The following is a 20,137-nucleotide window of genomic DNA, read 5'->3' as shown; positions in this document are numbered from 1 at the left end:
ATAATTTCTTATAAGACAAAAAAATTTATTCATTCCCACTGTGACTAGAATGATGGGTGGTAGGGGCAGAATGCAAATGGGAAGATAGTGGGAGGAGAAGAGGTTAGAGAAGTAGTAAGGGGTCATGTAATGTAGGATCTTGTAAGGATTTTGGCTTTTACTGAGGATATGAGAAGCCACTAGAGTATTTTGAGCAGTAGAGTGAAATGATCTAATTCATGCTTTGAAAGGATCACTCTGGCAGCTCCACACTGTATGGGGAATAGACAGTTAGGAAGGAAGCACAGGGAGGTGGCAGCGTGCCCCATGAATAATGTAGGAAAAATAACTGGATTTAAAGCCAACGGCCAGGAAAGAATTCTTGAGATGTCTTTGGTGCAAAAGATGGTTTTATTAAAACACAGGAACGGGACCCATGGGCAGAAAGAGTTGCACTGGGGTCATGAGGAGTGGCGCATTATATACTTTCAAGTTGGGAGGGGTTAGAGATAATGTAAATTCTAAGGAATTTTGGAAATAAGGTTTCCATAACCTTCACATCTCACATAAGGCAAATGTCTACATCCTTTCAGTGGCTTCTAAAACCCTATGTAATTTGGTTCCCTGTATTTCTCCTTCATAACCTAACCGCCACTTGTAGAATTCCTCCTAATTAGTAGTCTCCTATTTGCTGTTCCTTGAACATGCCAATTGTGATTCTACTTCAAGGTCTTGTGTTATTCATTCTCCCAGCACTGTTCTTTCCTTAGTTGCTCCCTCTTTCCTTAGTTGCTCCCTCTTTCCTCAGTTGCTCCCTTATTTCTTCATTATTCTGTTCAAGTGCTTTCTTATCAAGGGGCTTTCCTTAATTTGCCTACATAAGTAGCAGTGTATTTTCCAGCATTTCCTGTTTCCCTACTCTGTTTTATTTCTATAGCACTCAGAACCATCTGGCTTACATATTAATTGATTTATTACATGTATTGTCTCTCTACCCCCGGTAGGATGTTCAAGTCCCATGAGGGTAAAGTGCTTATTTTGTTCACTGGTCTGTACCCAGAACAACAGAAGTATCTGGCTCTAAATGAATATTGGTTGATTGAATTCATGAGTTGGGCAAGTGAGGCAGTTAGTCTCATAGGATATAAGATTTATTTGACTTCTTATTCTAAGAATGGGAGATTAGAACCTTTTGATTTCTCCTTCATTGTTCTTGACATTGTATCACATGGACACTGAAAACAGTGTTTATATAAAGATGAGGGGTACTTAGTTTAAATAGAATTTAGCTTATTTGTGTATCACAGAACATTAACCTGTTTGCCTTTTTTTCCCCTCCTAATGTAGATGCCAGAAGAGGAAGCTTTCTGTGTATTTGTTAAATTAATGCAAGATTATAGACTTCGTGAACTTTTTAAACCAAGTATGGCAGAATTGGGGCTTTGTATGTACCAGTTTGAATGTATGATACAGGTAAAATTGTAGTGTTAACAAAAAGACGTATTGCCTTTATATTTGCATCATCTTGGTTTGAGTGACAACTAAGCAAATTTAATGTTAAAAGCATTATAGCAATTGAAAAATTAGTGTTTTAATCGTGTGATCATTTGTTGATTGGTTAACACAATAGGTCTACTTTCCAGTTAGATGCTGTTTGCAAGTAGATCAGTCTGGAACTTGACTGCAGTTTTCATATTCAGACTTTAAGCATTTGTGCCAAATCTATCAAAACCACATTGCCTAAATGCATGAATTTCCTTTTTATGCCCTATTGTATTCTATTGTTATGTAGACTGTGCTGTCGTAGGAGCTCATGACATGACACTGACATCCCTTAATTTCCTTTGAGACTTGTCTGTTCAGGTTCTTTCAGTCATTTCTCCTGCCTTTCCCTTTGTATCTCACTCTTTTGCTAGCCTGTAATCTTTTCTTAAAATAAGGCTTTTATGTTGCTAGTTTAAGACCGAGAGTTTAGTGACTGTGTGATGGTGTATAGAACAGGAGGAGAGGAATCAAAATCAAGTGAAAAATATTTTTGGAATATTTTGCCTTTCTGGAGTTAATTTACATATATATGTAGTAGACTAAGATATATATATATTATTAACTAATACATATATATTGTATAAATTAGCTTACTGTATTATCTGGTAATATAATGGTATAAATATTTTCATTTACTTAAATTTCAGTTAGATAAACAGAACTTTAAGAATTTGGGTTAATGATTCAGCTGACATAAGAGCTTATTACATTTTACAAGTCTCCTTTCCCGGGGGAGCCTTACCTATAAGAATTTCAAAATCCTTACTTCCGTATTTGTCGGGGGGGAAAAAGGGATATGAAAAATGTTGGCACATTTTAAAGAAAATGACAAAGTAGGTCTTGAGATTATTGTTAGTTAAATTTTTCTTTCTGAAACGGTAGGATTTTTTAAAAAAGATTTTATTTACTTATCTGAGACAGCGCGAGTGCGCATGAGGAGTGGGGAGGAGTAGAGGGAAAGGGAGAAGCAGACTCCCTGCTCAGCAGGGAGCTCATTGTGGGTCGGGGAGTTCAGACCTGACCTGAGCTACCCAGGCAATGTAGGCTTGCCAACATAATCCAAGCCATGTAGGCTTGTTTTTAACCAACCTTAATCTCTCTTGGTTTATCTTCAGTTAATGTGTCATTTTTGTTTTGAATTTCTAGAATTGAGGAAGCATCTGTATCTTAGGTGAGAGGGTAGGAGGGTAAGGATAGGTAATCAAAGGTAAGTAGATAGTACCTGAAAGTATTTGAGCATAGCATTTCCTTCCTTTAAAATTTTTTTTGGAATAATTATAGTTTACAGAAAAGTATTGAAAATACAGACACCTATGTTCCTACCAACATGATCAAACAAATATTAAAGTTTTATTTACTTGTTTCGTTATTTTTATTAATAAATGTTACAGGTACAGACTAAGTTCTAACTCCCCTTCCCTTCCCCTGATACTAACAATCATTCTGAATGTATCAATTTCTGCATCTTAACTTTTCCAAGTGATGCCTTATCTTTGTGTTTGGTATAGGCTTATCTAGTGTACACAGAGTAATCTGGTTTAAAATGGTCAATTTTACTGTGTTTTAATTAATTCTTTTCTTCTCTTTAGGAGCATCTTTCAGAGCTCTTTGTGCATTTTCAGTCTCAGAGTTTTCATACCTCAATGTATGCATCATCCTGGTTTCTAACAATCTTTCTTACGACTTTTCCATTACCAATTGCAACAAGGATATTTGATATCTTTATGTCTGAGGTAAGCTAATGGTTAGGCTGAGCAAAGGAATCATTGGGTTAATCATTAGTGCAGGGCAGTGAGGAGAGCAATAAAGGAAATCCATGTGTTCCATACTAAACTACTTAATGGATATTCTCCTTTAAACCTGTAACAACGCTATCAAGTACTGTTAATACATTTAATAGATGAAAAATGAGGAAGCTGAGACTTAGAGGAAGGTTGAGTAGCTTGTCTGTGGACACACAGCGCGTAAATAGTGTAGTAACCATTGTTCAAATACAGGCAGTCAAAACCTGGAGCCTACACTCTTTTTTTTTTGACAGACAGAAATTACAAGTAGGCAGAGAGGCAGGCAGAGAGAGAGGAAGGGAAGCAGGCTCCCCTCCAAGCAGAGAGCCCAATGCGGGGGTTGATCCCAGGACCCTGAGATCATGACCTGAGCACCTCTGCAGAGGCCTTAACCCACTGAGCCACCCAGGCATCCCTGGAGCCTACACTCTTAAGCATCTGTATCACCTCCTGATTGATTCAGTGAGAATTAGTGAAAAGTAAAATTTGCCTTACAGCTAATATTATTGCTCTGCATCTGTTACTGAAAGAGCAAGAAGTATGGAATATAATTAAATTTCTTCTACTTAATTATATTGCAGGTAGTCCTTTTAATTGTCATTGTCATGTTGTGATCATCCTTTGTCTTTTTTTTTTTTTTTTTAAAGATTTTATTTATTTATTTGACAGAGAGAAATCACAAGTAGATGGAGAGGCAGGCAGAGAGAGAGAGGGAAGCAGGCTCTCTGCTGAGCAGAGAGCCCGATGCGGGACGCGATCCCAGGACTCTGAGATCATGACCTGAGCCAAAGGCAGCGGCTTAACCCACTGAGCCACCCAGGCGCCCCCATCCTTTGTCTTTTATTCTGTATTTTGGATGAGAAGGTAGGCAAGTAAGGTTAGGTGACAAACGGTGAATAGCATTTGAAAGTGTTATTAATTATTACTAATAATGGCTGGCTGGCTCAGCCAGGAGAGCATGTGACTCTTGATCTCAGGGTTGAAGAGCTTTAATAAGTAGGGCGCCTGGGTGGCTCAGTGGGTTAAGCTGCTGCCTTCGGCTCAGGTCATGATCTCAGGGTCCTGGGATCGAGTCCCACATCAGGCTCTCTGCTCAGCAGGGAGCCTGCTTCCTCCTCTCTCTCTCACTCTGCCTGCCTCTCTGCCTACTTGTGATCTCTGTCAAATAAATAAAATAAAATCTTTAAAAACAAACAAATAAATAAATAAGTAAATACATAAATAGAACATCTTAATCAGACCCACTGTTAGTTTTGTTAATTATATCTTGGGAGGATTAGCTTATATTACCTAGTTAAATTAGTTTGGAGCCAGCAAACTGTGATTTGTGTACTGACCATCTGGTTCAGATACCAAATCCGTCCTTTCACTTATTTTTGTAGTTTTCTTGGAACATAGCCATGCTGATTTGTTGTGTTATCTCTGTCTGCTTTTGGTCTTAGTTGGATGTTTAATGACGGTAACCACATAATCCACAGAGCCTTTAATATTTGCTCTCTGACTCTTTACAAAAAAGTTTGCCAATTTCTAGTAAGATCCCTAAATGTTTACCTTAGTATTCTTTTGAATGATTAATTTTTGTCAATGGAAGAGTAAAATAAATTTGGTTTTATAAAAATGTGTTTCCACAGGGTTTAGAAATAGTGTTTCGAGTAGGATTAGCACTTCTTCAGATGAATCAGGCAGAACTGATGCAACTTGACATGGAAGGGATGTTACAGGTAGGTCAGTTCATGATTCCTTGAGTGTCTTCAGATTTTACTGTTAATTAGTTAATAATAAATAATTAAGTTTATAATTATATAAATAACTTTATGTATTTATTTAAATTTATGGTTATATAAATAAGTTTATAGTTAATAATAACTAAAACACTAAGTGGTTCTTATACTTTGATTGTGTTTTATTAGCACTTTCAGAAGGTCATTCCACATCAGTTTGATGGTGGTCCAGACAAATTAATCCAGGCAGCTTACCAAGTCAAATATAACTCAAAAAAAATGAAAAAGTAAGTATTTTGTAATTCTGGTGTTTAGTCATGGTTATTTGTTGAAGCATATAGGAGAATAAATAGAAGTATCAAAATAGTCTAGTGATAAGTGCAGTATTCTGCCTCAGTTTATAGAACAGTAGAACTTTATTTGGTGGTACTGGTTTCAATATAACATAAATTTAATGTTGGAATTTCATACGTCTCTTAGTAGTAGTGCTTGGGACCATTATGTATTACCTGTGAAACTTCCCTTTCCCATTCTACATTGACTGGAATTAGGCACCTGGTAAATGTATAGCTGTGATTGTGCTCTTATTTTGAAAACCACTTCTGTGGTGTCATCCAACTTCACTGACATTGTTTTCTGCTCAGCCCCAGAGTGTCACTTAAGTTCAGGATTAGCCTAACCAACAAGATGGGCATGAGGCATAGATTGAAAGTTTAAGTTTTTATTTTATTGTGTATTCTTTTCTTTTAAAAAGATTTTATTTATTTATTTGACAGACAGAGATCACAAGTAGGCAGAGAGGCAGGCAGAGAGAGAGGAGGAATCAGGCTCCCCACTGAGCCGAGAGCCCAATGTGGGGCTCGATCCCAGGACCCTGGGACCATGAAGGCAGAGGCTTTAACCCACTGAGCCACCCAGGTGCCCCTGTGTATTATTTTCTAATGAAACTTTTCTTGATACATATTTAATGGAAGTTCAAGGTAACCAATCTTGGCCCCCAAAGATTAATTTTTTGAAATGTGATAAAGGTATTAAGAATGACAGCTCTTATTCCTCCAGTTTCCAGTATTTAAACAAATCTTAGCCAGAGGTCATAATTACCATTCCTGACAATACTTTCTGTGGTACAAGATACTTTAAAATGATAGCAATATTATATGCTAACATTTCTCAATATCTTCACTGCTGTAACATAAAATTCCAATCAAGTATAACACATATCCCCATGGATGTTCCTACCCAAGAGAAGTATATTAGAATATGAGTGATAATTATGTTATTAAAATTAGCTCTAGCAGGACCTGGGTGGCTCATTCTGAGGTTAAGCGTCTGCCTCTGGCTCAGCTCCTGATCTTGGGGTCCTGGGGTTGTGCCCTGAATCAGGCTCTCTGCTCAGCAGGGAGTTTGCTTCTTCCTCTGATCCTCCTCCCTTCTTGTGCTTGCTTTCTATCTATCTTTCAAATAAATAAATAGAATCTTAAAAATAAATAAATAAAATTAGCTCTAATTTGCAAAAGCAAGCCAATTTATGGGCTTTCACTATTATTAATGAATTACTTTTGAACTTTTAAAATTACATTACACTATGATTTTGAGACATTATTGACCAAAAAGCAATTCTGTTCTATAATTGATAAAACTTTTAGGAGCCATGTCAACTTCCAGCTCTTGGTAAAACCACATTTAAATCACACTAGCCAAAAAAAGAATTTACTTCACTTCAGGTACAGAGAACAACATAACTGATTTTCCGTTTGGATTTTATTTATCATCAGTATAATCCCATTTCTGAAATTTTAGTTATTCTATTTACTTTTCAAACTTTTGACTCTCTAGTTCTTTCACTTTCATTCTCATACAATGTCTCTGTTCCAGTTTATGATCTCTACTCTGGTGTTAAATAGCCTTCCTCTGATCCAAATAAGTATACCTTGTCTGATGTCTTGCACCCTGTGTTCATGTAGCCAGGTGTTGGACAAAATTCCATAAACATATTGCTGGCATTAAGTTCTGTCTCCATTGCCACTTCATGTATATTTTTATTGACCTTGGTTAATTCTCCCATTCCCCATGGTGAGTATTTTAAACTTTGTCATTTTTCCCAGATTCTGTCCCATTTTGCCCTATCTAACTCTTCGACAGGTTATTTTTTTAAATTTTTATTTTTTTGTTATTTTGCTTCTTAATTCATCAGCCATCATTTTTCAAGCACTCTGAACTTCTGCTGTGACTTCCAGCTTACAGAGTTAGCCATATTTCTTTTTTTCCCTTTTCAGAATATAGTATATCTGTGCCTTTACAGGGTTAATTCAGGATGTTATTTCCATCTCTTGCAGGTCTTTCCTATACTAGCTGTTTCTACTTCTATCTTCATCCCTTTTTTCTGTTTCATTTTCTTCAGTGTACAAAGGTATTTTTGAGTTCTGACTTAAAAACAACAGAATAAAACCTACCTCAACATAGCATTTCATTCTTCTTTTATGAAATTCAGTTGTGAAGGAAAGAATAGTTTACTCATTAGCTCCACATCATATTCCATCTGCTATTTTTTTTTTTTTCCATTCAGGACATTTTTTAAATATACAGAGAGACACTGGAATAATAAATATCCACAAATATCCATATATCATCAGATTAAACAGTTAATAGTCATCTTTTTAAAGTTTCAATTCTTTTTTTTTTTTTTAAGATTTTATTTATTTATTTGACAGAGATCACAAGTAGGCAGAGAGAGAGGAGGAAACAGGCTCCCTGCCAAGTAGAGAACCCGATGTGGGACTCGATCCCAGGATTCTGAGATCATGACCTGAGCTGAAGGCAGAGGCTTTAACCCATTGAGCCACCCAGGCACCCCTAAAGTTTTAATTCTGATATAGTTAACACATAGTGTTAGTTTCAGGTATGCAGTATAGTGATTCAACATTAATATTTTGTCATTTACTTCATCTACTTTCAGACCCCCGCCGAATCCTCTCTTTGTCCACTCCCTACCCCTCACCTCCTGGGTTTTGGATCCCCTTTAAGTACTCCAGGATCATGTATTGCATTAATTGTGTCAGATCAATCTCCTTTAATCTCAAGTACTCCCTCCACTCTTCTTGTATGTCTTGATATATTTGAAGAGTATAAGCTAGTTATTTTGTGGAAGATCCTGTAGTTTGGGTTTTTCTGACATTGCCTCGTGAGTAGATTTAGGTTGTACATTTTCGGCAGGTACACCAATGATGTATTTTCTCAATTAACCATGCAGTAGGTATGTACCGCTGGTTAATCTCAGAATTGATGATGATATCTCTATAATCACTGGGTTAATAAGGTGATGTCTGCCATGCTTAACTACTCTAATGTTATTACTTTGTCTATTATTGTTAGTTTCCAGATGCTTTGAGATTATATAATATCTTGTTCCTTACCACACCTTCCCTCACCAGATTTACATCCACTTATGATTTTCTCACTGTCTCATTCCTTCTTTATTAATTGGTATTCTACTGTAAGGAAGAGCTTTTCCTTTTTGCTAATATATTTATTCATTTATTTACATAAGTGTGAATTTGTAGGCTCTTTTTTTATTTGGTGAATTATAATTCATTACTTTCCAGTTGTCCCTGCTTTGTCCATTAGGAGTCCTTTCAAGCTGACTGTTTTGTCCTTTTGACATGTCCTCATGATTCTTTGAGAATTTCCTTATTTTAAGATAACAAAAAGCTCTAGGATCATCTTATGCCTTACCTGCTTTTTGCACAGGGGCAAATCATTTCTCCAAGGAGCCTTGATTTCTTTTAGTAAGCCTTTAAAATGCAGCCTGAAGGTAATGGATAGACACTGAAGCAGTTGGCCTCTGGGAGTGGCATGATCCAAATTCAACATTGTAAAAATGTCATCCTGGCAATAGTGTGCAGAAAAGATTGAATTATGAAACTGACAGCAGAGAGAACAATTATGAGTATCCTCTGGTAATTAAGGAAAGGTATAATGAAGACCTAAAAATGCTGCCAATAAAAGAATGGTGTAGCTCTATAACTACTTTGAAGTCACTTTGTAGAAACCTTATAAGTACACCTTGGCCCACTGGTCAAGGTCAATATATCAATAGTGATATCCTGGTAATAATTTTTACCCTTGATAAAAATGATCAAATGAAAATGGGACTGACTTCTGTGGTCTTCCTCCAAACCCATAACCGCAATATAGTCACAAACAAACATAAGAGAAATCCCAATCAAGGTCATCAAAAACCTGGAAAGTCTTAGAAATTATCACAGCCAAGAGGAGCCTACGAAGACGTGGCAACTTAATGTAATGTGATTCCCTGGATGGAACCCTAGAATAGGAAAAGGACACTAGACAAAAATGTAGAGATATGAATTTAGTATGGACTTTAGTTAACAGTGTATCAATATTAGTTTATTGATTGTTAACATGTACTATACTAATGTAAAATGTTTAACATAGGAGAAACTGGGGACAAGGTATATGGGAACTCTATACTCTTTTTACTTATTTTGTAGGTGTAAAACTTCTCAAAAACTCTATCAGTGCAGTTGAAGGAGGAATAATATATTTTAGAGCATTGTTAAGAAAGTTGAATGTGGTTGGTGACTGAATTGGAAAGCAAGGATTAAATGATGATTTCTAGTATTTTGTTTTAGGCATATGAGTGAGTAATGATAACATTTATCACCTACACATAACAAAATACTCACTTCAAAGTAGGCACTAGTGCAGACTGTAAACTTCCAGCAGTGTAGCCATTGTTCAAAACATTTTGTACCTCTTTAGAGTCTTCTATAAACTTTTTAGGATGTGCTATCCTTGTAGGTATACTAAAGTAAGAGACAGAGTAGTACAGCAGTCAAGGGTGTGACCTTAGACAAGTTTCTTAATCTTTCTTAGCCTCCAAGTGGGCATAACAACTTGCATTAAAAAGTCAGATTTGAGGGAGGATTGTGGGAAGATGGAGTAGAGGGCACCAGGAATCTGTCTCCCACCAAAAAAACAATTGCAGTAGCAGAATCTGATGGGACTGTTTTGGAACCCTGGGGCTTACTATAAACCTTTGAACTTATAGAGGAAGCCTTCGATGGTGAATTGTGGTTAATTTGGTCACTTTTAACTCTTAGCACATTAGCACCCCTTAGCACTATTCTCTACCCTTCAGCCTCATGGTAGGCAGCTGTGCTAGTATTTCTTGAGCAACCTTCATGCAGTTGTGGGAAAAATGACCTTGTCTTGTAGATATCAGGGATCTGTGTGCTCTGATCAGTGATTGCTGTGCTATTCCTGATCATAGGTGCAAGGAAGTGAGCAGCCATTGGTGTTGCACCACTCCCCATTGTTGCAAGTCCCCTCTTCCTCCAGCTGACATAACTGCCAAAAGATTTAAAAGACATCATCCTTTCTCTTCCCTTTATTTTCCTTTTTTGCCCTTTTGGGAGATGGACAGGAAAGACTGGAACATTAAAAAAAAAACTGCGTATTTGAGGGAAATGAGAAAGTGACTGTGCATGCCCAGGGAAAGTCTCAGAAAAGTCTCGAGACAGTTTACAGCTCAGAACCTGAACTATCAGGTTCATCTTCAGCACAAATGTAGCCTATAACAATCAACAAGACAAAATCAGTAACAAAAAACCGTGAGCTCTGAGGAGAGGGGAGACTGATTTTTCAAGTTATTACATTACTAGTTTCAAATGTTTAGTTTGTTTTTTTCTAAGATTTTATTTATTTGTTAGGCAGAGATCATAAGTAGGCAGAGAGGCAGGCAGGGGGAGGGGGGAAGCAGGCTCCCTGCTGAGCAGCGAGCCCGATGGGGGCTTGATCCAGGACCCTGGGATCATGACCTGAGCTGAAGGCAGAAGCTTTAAACCACTGAGCCACCCAGGCGCCCCCAAATGTCTGGTTTTTAACAAATATCACAGGCATATGGAAAAAAAGAAAAGTATACCCCAAAGGAAAAGAATATTAACCCTTGAACAACATGGATTTGAATTGCACTCATCCACTTATATGCAGATTGTTTTTGATAAATGCAGAATTCTGGTAATTGCCATTTCTGTTCAACGTAGTATTGGAAGTAGCAAAAGAAATAAAGAGGAAAAGAAATAAAAATCCAAATTGGAAAAGAAAAATTAAGATTATCTCAGTTGAGAGACAACATGATCTTTTATGTAGAAAAACCCTTCTACAAAAAATAGCTAATGAATAGTACGTTACAAAGTCAACCCACAAAAAGTTAGTTGCATTTCTATACCTTAACAATGATTAACATAGAAGAAATTAAGAAAACTATTCCATTTACAATAGCATCAAAAAGAATAAAATATGGAGAATTATATATATATTTTACTTTCTAAAGTTTATTTGTGTGTGGTTCTCATTTTTGTTATTTGTGAAATAGTTTTTTAGGTAAGAATTCATGTAATTATTCAGATTATTTTTCTAATATCAAGTGTCTCAATTTATAAGTTGGGGGTACCTACTGGAATTATATTTTGTATTAATAAATAGGTTAAAATTTTATAATTTAGTAACTAAATAAAAACATATCGTTAATTTTTTTTTCTTCTTAGGCTTGAAAAGGAATACACTACAATAAAAACTAAAGAAATGGAAGAGCAAGTTGAAATTAAAGTAAGCATCTCAGGACTTTTTTAAAGTGCCAAACATACACTTATTAAAGTCAGTCATTTGGTTATGTTGGTATATCTATTTCCTGTAACACATTTAACAGCGATGTTTTTTATTACTTACTGATGAATTTATTTATCATCCCACTATGTTATAGTTAAAAATAGACATTTCAAAATCCAGAATAATGCAACAAGTGGTTTTCATTCTAGTGTGAGAACAGCTGTTTCTAGATTTGTTGGTGGGTCGTCAAGAGAAAATACTTCTACAGGGAAGATAATGACCACTTCATTCAAGCATGTTTTTAAAAATATGGAGAAGTCTATCTATAGTGTACATAGACTAGCAGCCGTGTAGTCTGAGGTACACCAAATCGAGCAAATCATTGCACCAGAACTAATTACGGCTGCCTTAGAGCTTCAGGAAACTTGGACTAATTCAATTTTCTAATCTCTAAGCAAAGGTTATACTTTTGAACTCTCCACAGGAACCAGGTATATTGCCAATTTTGAGGGATATATAAATTCCTATGTATACCTTAAAATTTTTATTTGTATCCCCTGTAGGTCAGAAGTTCTTAAGTTGAGGATCTTTGACATTATTCAGCTGGAAGTTAAGGAAAGTTCTATAGGTTTTATGTTGACATTTCAGGATAGAGATAATGAGTAGAAGCAGGAGTTAGTGAAGAAACTCAGTGACTCGCTGATGCAATTTCTTATCTCTTTGTCTGTAATCTCCCCCTTCCAAAAAAAAAAAAAAAAAACCCCACAAAAAACATAAAGGAACAGATTTTGAGTGACTCTCCCCCTTTTTTTAAAACTCTGCATTTGGATGTGTCTGAGTTTTGACTTGAACCTGGCAAGACATTAGATGACCACCTTACTTATGATTATTTAGCCGTGACTTAATCACTTTTGCTATAAAGTACCTCTTCACTACTTACATCTACAGAACCTTTTTACAATTAAGGGAATGAGTTTTATGAAATTGGTATTCTTTCTTGCCATGGTCCTTTTCAAAAGCCTCAAGCCTCCTCAGAGAAACCTCTCCTTTGTTTCTATGTGACCTCTCTCTCATCCATTTCCTTTTTCTAGATGCTTTATTTTCATTTCTATCAGTATTCCCTATTAAATGGAAATAGATACTTCTACATTTTTCAGAGAGAAAGAAAAGAACCTTGTGGATGTTTGTCCCTCCTTTTTAAAAAATATGTCACCCAACTGCTGCTCTACTATTTGCTTTTCTTTTAGGTACCATGAGTAAGAGTAACATTAAATCATACCCTCCACTTCAACCTACTGAAAGTAGAAAAGTACGTCATCCTGATGAGTGGGGAGAGAGTATGGGTTATCGCATACCACGAATATTCGGAACTACAAATCAAGAATCTGAGGATGGGAAGCCATCCTGTTCATTTCACCATGCTATGTCAAAAAAAAAAAAAAAATCACAGTTCTATGAACAATCTTTGCTCTGAAAGAAGTTTCTTCTAAAATTAAATCACACGAAGAGTAGGAATACCAAGAGGCCTTTTCAGAAAGATCTTTAGCACAATTTAGCTTGTATTTGCAGTTTTTCTCAAACCAGTTTTGGGAGAAATTTATGGTTAATATACCTCACAGAATCCTTCTGAATGCCAGCTCCACGTGTCTTGGGAAAAAACAGATGGCACAAAGTGTTTATAGAAATGAAACTGGGGGGTGGGGGAGAGTGAAAGTTCAAATAGTATCACATTGGGTAAATAAAATTTGCTGATCTCAAAGGTAGTTTGTTCTTTTTACAAAATTTTGTTTCCACATAGTTTTTTCTTATTCTCAAACCATTTTCATCTCCTTCTTTACTCCTCCTGCCACCAAAAAGGGCAAAGCCATGACCATTTTTGTGGGACTGCACTTTCTTTTTTTTTTTTACTTTGCATAAGCTTGGGTATGTCTGATTTTTGACTTGGACCTGGCAACTCATCTCAGTCATAATCAGATGACCACTGCATTACAGATAGTTAGCCATGTATTATTGGAGGCTTTCTCTAAAATGGGAAATGCCACTTCCTTAGTCCCACTCTCTTCCCTTCTTTCCAGGGTCCCTTTTATAAGGGACCTTTTATAACAAGAGAATGAGCTCTCTTAAACTAATGCTTTCTTGCCTTAGTCCTTCTCAGAGCCTTCAGAGAGATAATCTTAAACTGTTTTTTATACAGGCAAATGGTATGATTAACAAATTATTTGATGTTTTGGTGTGGAAGTAAAAAATCTGCCACTGATAAAGTTTCCTTTTTTTTTTTTTTTTTTTTTACTTAAAATTCTAAGACCTTTGGGTTGTGGACCTTTTTGTCTAAGAATGATATCTGGAGGTTCTGTAATGAAGGTGTAACTTTTAAGTATTTTCCAACCCTTTTCTGAAAGTGTTACAGAAAGATTTTGATAATAATTGTTTTATATGGAGAATTTTACATTTTATTAATAGAAACGACTTTCTCAGTATCCTTTTCCAATCTATTGATCTTTCAGGTGAGGGGGAGGAGGTAAGAAAAATTAAAATTCTAGTTTATATTAGGGTACCTCACAAATCATTAAAGAAAACCTTTATTCCCCCATTCTATTTAAGACTGACAGTTGAGCTGATAATCTTTCATTTTTAAATTTTGTGCTTTGGGATGTAGAGATTTAAGCCCTGCAAATGGGAAGAGTTAGAGATTCTCACTGGGTTTTAGTCAGAAGTTCAATTTTTCTTTTTAATTTAAAAATTATGAAGTGTTGCAGAGATGCTGAAAAAGAGAGAATAATACAAAAACACTTGTGTATGCACTGCCTGGTGTAAAAAAGGAAAACATGAGAAATGTTATATGAGTCATCCAGGCGTTACATTTAACAATCAGTATGAAATGTTAGTATTGACACATTTATTTAACACTTAATATGTAAGGGGTCATTTACATGTATCATCTACTTTTATTCTTTTAATAACCTTATGAGAGGGTTCTTATCCTTGTCTTTTTGAGCTTCAAAAAGCTCAAAAAATATGCTAGTGGTCACATTGCTAGAAAATGGTGAAAGTCAAGGATTTGAAATCTGATTTATGTTTTTCTAAGACCCATACTACTCTTCAATGTATACACTGCTGCTTTCCAAAAAAGACTTAATATATTATGATGTAAGAAAGATTCAAATGCCCATTTTTCTGTGGCATCATAAACTTTCAATAAAAAGTGAGTGGCTGTATAATAATATCCAATGAAGGTGATACAGTAATGTAATTTATTCAAGTCATCCACTTAATAGGTATTTGTAGAACCTACTACATGTCCAAACACTATTCTAGGCACTTGAAACATTTTGCTGAAATAGACCAATTTCTGCCCTCATGGAGCTTACATTCTAGAATGGGAGTCAGACAATAAACACAAAAGTAAAATACATAATATTTTGATGAGGTTAAGTGTTCAACAGAGCAAAGAATACATCTGGAAAGGGAGAGTAAAATGGTGGTGTTTGGATTGAAAATTTAGAGAAGTTGACTGGATTACTTTTGAATAAATAGCTGAAGGAAGTGAGCAAGCTAGATAAATAGATATCTGGACGGAGAGTAGGAATGTGCCTGACAGACAGTCAGGAATGTGCCCAGGGAGAAATAGGAAGGAAACCATTGTGGATGGGACAGTATACATGATCAGGAAAGTAACAGGAGTTACTGTTGTTGAACATGTGAAGATTTTCACTTTGAACCTAGAAAACCATTTGGGTTTTCAGTGGAGGAGAAGGTATGTTGAGAGTAGATTGCAGGGGACAGGAAGACTAATAAAGGCTGATGAAGTACTGCAGGCAATAGATGATGGTGGCTTGGACTGAGGTGGTTAGAAGTGATTGGATTCTGAGTAGACTTTAAAGATAAAGCTGACAAGTTGGAGGTATGAGAGAAATGGGAATTAAGCATTTTGGCTTTAGTAGGGAGAAAGTCGGAGTTCTCAGTACCTGAGATGGGGGAGTCTGCAGAAAGTTCTGCTTTGGGAATGAGTATCAAGAGCCTAGTTTGAGATAATTTAAGAATCAGATGCCAAGGAGATATTCAGAGTAGCTTCTTGAATATTCCGAGTTGAATTTAAGATAGGGCAGGCTCAAAATATAAATTTGGAAGTTACTGGCAGAATGATGAGAGTAAAAGCCTTTAGAGTGGATGACATTACTTGGGGAATGAGTGTAGATGAGAGAAGAGAGTTCAAGAATTGAGCCTGATCATAAGCCAACATTTAAGTTAGAAAGATGAGAGCAAAGCAGAACACAAAGTCTAAGTGTCCTAAAGGCACGAGAAAAAAGAGAGTTTTAGAAAAAGAAGGATTTTTCTGTCAGTGCTAAGGAGTGTTCTTGTGAGTTGAGGATGGAGAAGTAATCATTGAATTTGTCAGCGTGGAGGTAAGCTGGAAAAGAGCAGAGAAATAGTGGGAACTAAAACTTGATTGAAACTAGAAAAAAATGGAGATAGGGAGTATAGATATCTTTCAGGGAATTTGCTATAAAGAAGAGAGAAATGGGACAGTAGCTTAGAGAGGGTCATGATATTAAGGGGATTTTGATTTTTCTTTACTTTTCATTAAGATGGGAAAAATAACTACGTTTTCATGGTGATAACCACGTAGGAAAAACTGGTGATGTGTGAATGGCAGGGGGTAATTGTAGGGTCAGCACGGTTTGGGATTTATCCCATAGTAGGAGATGAGGTCTCCTAGTGTGGATAGTTAATCCAGAAGAACAAGAGAGAACCTAAAATATATGGGAAAAATGTAGGTAAGAGGTAAAATGTAGTTGTGGGAGTTTGCAAAGTTTTGTTCTTACTGCTTCAGTTCTTTCAGTGAAATCAGAAACAAGATTGTCATTTGAGAGTGACAGTGGGGTGAAGAGATCCTGATTTGAAGAAAGAGGAACAAGTATGAATTAGGGGTCTGAGAGGGTGAGAGAAGGCATGGTCTAAGAAAATACATTATTGCTGCTAGGGCAGATTAGTAGTCCAACTGAAATTAATTAAACTGAATTAATTTCAACAAACTTCATTGTTTTATTTTCCTTCAGTTATATTTACCAACATAGGCGCAGACACAGAGTTGTCAGTATGTTAACCCAGAGTGGTGGTTTTATCAGGCAAGTATCCTATCTCCTAAGGAAAGAGAGGGCAGAGGGGAGGATAAAAGAAATGGAACATCTGTAAGATAGGAAATTAAATTTTATAAAGCGGGAAGAGAGCACATCAGAGACAATGGAAAGTTGGTAGGATCAATGGATTGTCTCAGTGAGGAAGATTATTGAGTTTGGGTTATTTCATAAAATGAATAAGAACAAAACGGGAAGAATAAAGTGAGCTGTTAGAAATTGAAATTTTCCTATTTGGGGATATTTAGTTCTGTTTTTTTTTTTTTTTTATCATTTTTCGCCATTAAAAATAGCACGTATAGTTAGCATGTTTGTATATAAGGTTTTTGGCACCTTATGTTTTCTTAGTTGTAAAGAGTAGAATTATTGAATTACAGGATATTAGTATTTTTCAGTAAATTTCCTAAAGAGTATTTCCAGGGTATGTTCTCTTTGGCAGCGAGTTTCATTCCACTAACACCTTGCTTACATTAGATATTTCATTTTTGCTCTCGCTCTTCATTTTCCCTTTTCTCATTTTTTTTTCTCCTTTCTAATTTGATAGGTCAAAAGTCTCTCCCTCTTTTTTTAAAGTATCTGTCTTCCTCTTTATGGTTTTCACTTTAAAGTTTAGAAAACACTCTTCATTTACTCTGGCAAATGTAATTAAAAAGATAGGTACTCAGAAATTAGTGAGAATTCAATCAAATGATAGATTTTAGTCATCAATTTTCCTATGTATCAAAATATCTTAGAAAAAGGGTGCCTGAGTGGCTCAGTTGGTTAGGCGACTGTCTTCAGCTCAGGTCATGATCTCAGGGTCCTGGGATGACCCCAGGGTTCTGGGACTGAGCCCCACATCAGGTTCCCTCTGCTGTGCAGGGAGCCTGCTTCTCCCTCTCCCTCTGCCTGCCGTTCCCCCAGCTTGTGCGCTCGCTCACTCTCTCTCTCTCACTCTAATAAATAAATAAAATCTTAAAAAATAAATAAATTTAACTTAAAAAAATATATATATCTTATAAAAAGGAATTCCACCTAAAATAGGAATAAAAACATCTGTGAAATAGGATAGAACCTAATAAATTATCACTGAAAAACTTGGCATAAAGGCATTTAAAAAGGATGAATGAAGGGGAGAGACCAAAAGAACTCTATGTTAAATAAAGTTATGATTTCCCCCATCAAATACACATTAACAAATCCAGTCATTTAATTCCTTCTGATTTTTCAGAGCATTAAAATTTCTAAAGAATAGTTATAAACAAAAGACAAAAATTGTAAAATAGTATTCATGCCTGACTTCAAGAATATTATGAGCAATGCTTATCATTCATCAAGTTTTTGGTATTATGCTATCTCATTAATTCTTCCCATGTCATTGTAGGTTTTATTACTCTAATTTTCTAGGTGAGAAAATGTATGGTCTACAGTACTGAGTAACAGAAAACGTAATGAACAGGTGTTAATTTTGTGGTGAGGATTTGAGCCTAAACCTACCTAACTTCAAAACCCACTCTCTCAACTAATTTACTATACTAGTACTTAAGGTTAGGGGAGGATAGACAAAACAATATAAGGATAGGGGAAATTAGCTCCACCAGACAATAAAGGGGATTACAAATATAATTAACAAAATTTTGTTGTGTTAGTCCAAAAAAAAAAGGATAGAAACACTTGAAATTTAATAGGTAATCCTGAAATAGTCTTTAATAACTGATAAAGTCTTATATTTATCAATTTATGATGAAATCAACGTCACATAAATGAGGAATTGGTTTATTTAAAAAGTGGTATTCAGACATTTGGGTAGATGTTTGGGGAAGAAACCAATTTAGATTTTTATTTATAGCAAAATTTGAGAAGATTTAAAGGGAATGGAGAGGTAAACCTAGGTAAATGTTTTTAGTTCTAAGTTTTGTAATATTTTAGCATCATTTCTGTTGTAACATTAACTATATTTACTCAATTGTCTGAACTTTCTAATAAGTCATTTAGGATAAACAAAATTTTATTTTTTTGGTAAAGTGTGTTAAGAACATTTTGAGAAGCACATTTGTTTCTTTGGATTTGCAGATTTTAAAACAATTTAGTAATTGCTTATTTGTCTAGACCACTGTGCTACACATAATAAAATAGCCAAGAAATGAGAAACATTTTCTTATCAAATTCAAGCTATTTTGTAGTCAGAAATCACATATAAAGTAGTAATCGATTTCTTTTTTAAAAATTTTTTAAATAATTGATTTCTAATTACTAAAATATATTCTAAGTGAATAGAACAAGAAAATCTAATTTGCAAATCTTTCTAATAACTCTGATTTATTTGTTCCAATTTCTGATTTACTTAAAAAGATATAATTCATAGAATCTTTATTTCCTTGGTCTGAGACTTTTTTATTATGTAAACTATATTTTAGTCTTTACTAGAAAAATGATAGTTTGACAATAGAAATTTCCGAGGAAAACTTTTTTTCTTTTTTCTTTCTTTTTTTTTTTTTAAGATTTTATTTCTTTGAGAGAGAGCGTGAGAGAGCAGGAGAGGGGGGAGGGTCAGAGGGAGAAGCAAACTCCCTGCTGAGCAGGGAGCCCGACGAGGGACTCCATCCTGGGTCTAGGATCATGACCTGAGCTGAAGGTAGTCACTTAACCAACTGAGCCACCCAGAGGCCCTCGAGGAAAACATTTTTAAAAGCAGGAATTTAGAGGATGGTAAGGTTGGAAGAAGGCTGGATTAAGTTCTGGGGTAAATTTGTACAAAACGTAAGGGAAATTTGAAATTTCAGTGATGGCAAAATGGAGAAGTAACTCCAAGGATTCTAAAAGGAAGTTATAACATATCAGGATTTGTATGAAAATGTTAATGGAATATGCAAGAAGATGACTTTTTATGTAGAGTGTTTTAGTTTTAATACTTAATAGTAATTTGATAGGGTTTGGGGAATCAGAAATTGGTTAGGTGAAGATTTTTTTTAAAATCTGGTTTTACTTTCTTTTTTGTCATTTAAAGATTTATTGTATTTGAGAAAGAGAGTGTGTGGGAAGGGGGGAAAGGGGAGAGGGAGAAGAGAGTCTTAAGCAGACTCTGTGCTGAGTGCAGAGCCTAACATGGTGCTTGATCTCAGGACCCTGAGATCAGGCCCTGAGCTGAAACCAAGAGTCAGTCTCTTAACCAACTGTGCTATCCAGATACCCCAAATCTGGTTTTGCTTTTTGAACTATAAGAAAATACTAGTAATCAGAACTGTTCATTTTTTAAAGTTTGGTATTTTTTAAAAATTTTTTTACTCTTTTTTTGAGTAGGTTCCATGTCCAACATGGAGCTTTGATCTCATGACCTTGAGATCAAGTCCCATACTCTACCAAC

At 35.6% G+C, this 20,137-nt stretch overlaps 1 protein-coding gene across 8 annotated transcripts in view; it reads left to right on the top strand.

The window, feature by feature from the left end:
• EVI5 (ecotropic viral integration site 5) overlaps positions 1-20,137 on the top strand; it is a 198,364-nt gene that overhangs the window by 69,605 nt on the left and 108,622 nt on the right. For all 8 annotated transcript variants that reach the window (XM_059375393.1, XM_059375394.1, XM_059375396.1 and 5 more), the window contains 5 exons: positions 1,327-1,452; positions 3,114-3,257; positions 4,940-5,029; positions 5,219-5,316; positions 11,599-11,659. In XM_059375393.1, coding sequence (XP_059231376.1) covers positions 1,327-1,452; positions 3,114-3,257; positions 4,940-5,029; positions 5,219-5,316; positions 11,599-11,659 — 519 coding nt within the window. The remainder of the gene's footprint in view (positions 1-1,326; positions 1,453-3,113; positions 3,258-4,939; positions 5,030-5,218; positions 5,317-11,598; positions 11,660-20,137) is intronic.

This window comes from Mustela nigripes, chromosome 14 (genome assembly GCF_022355385.1).
Source record: "Mustela nigripes isolate SB6536 chromosome 14, MUSNIG.SB6536, whole genome shotgun sequence".
Taxonomy (NCBI): Eukaryota; Metazoa; Chordata; class Mammalia; order Carnivora; family Mustelidae; genus Mustela; species Mustela nigripes.
The sequence above is the reverse complement of the archived record's forward strand: the minus strand, read 5'-3'. Positions and strand labels throughout refer to the sequence as shown.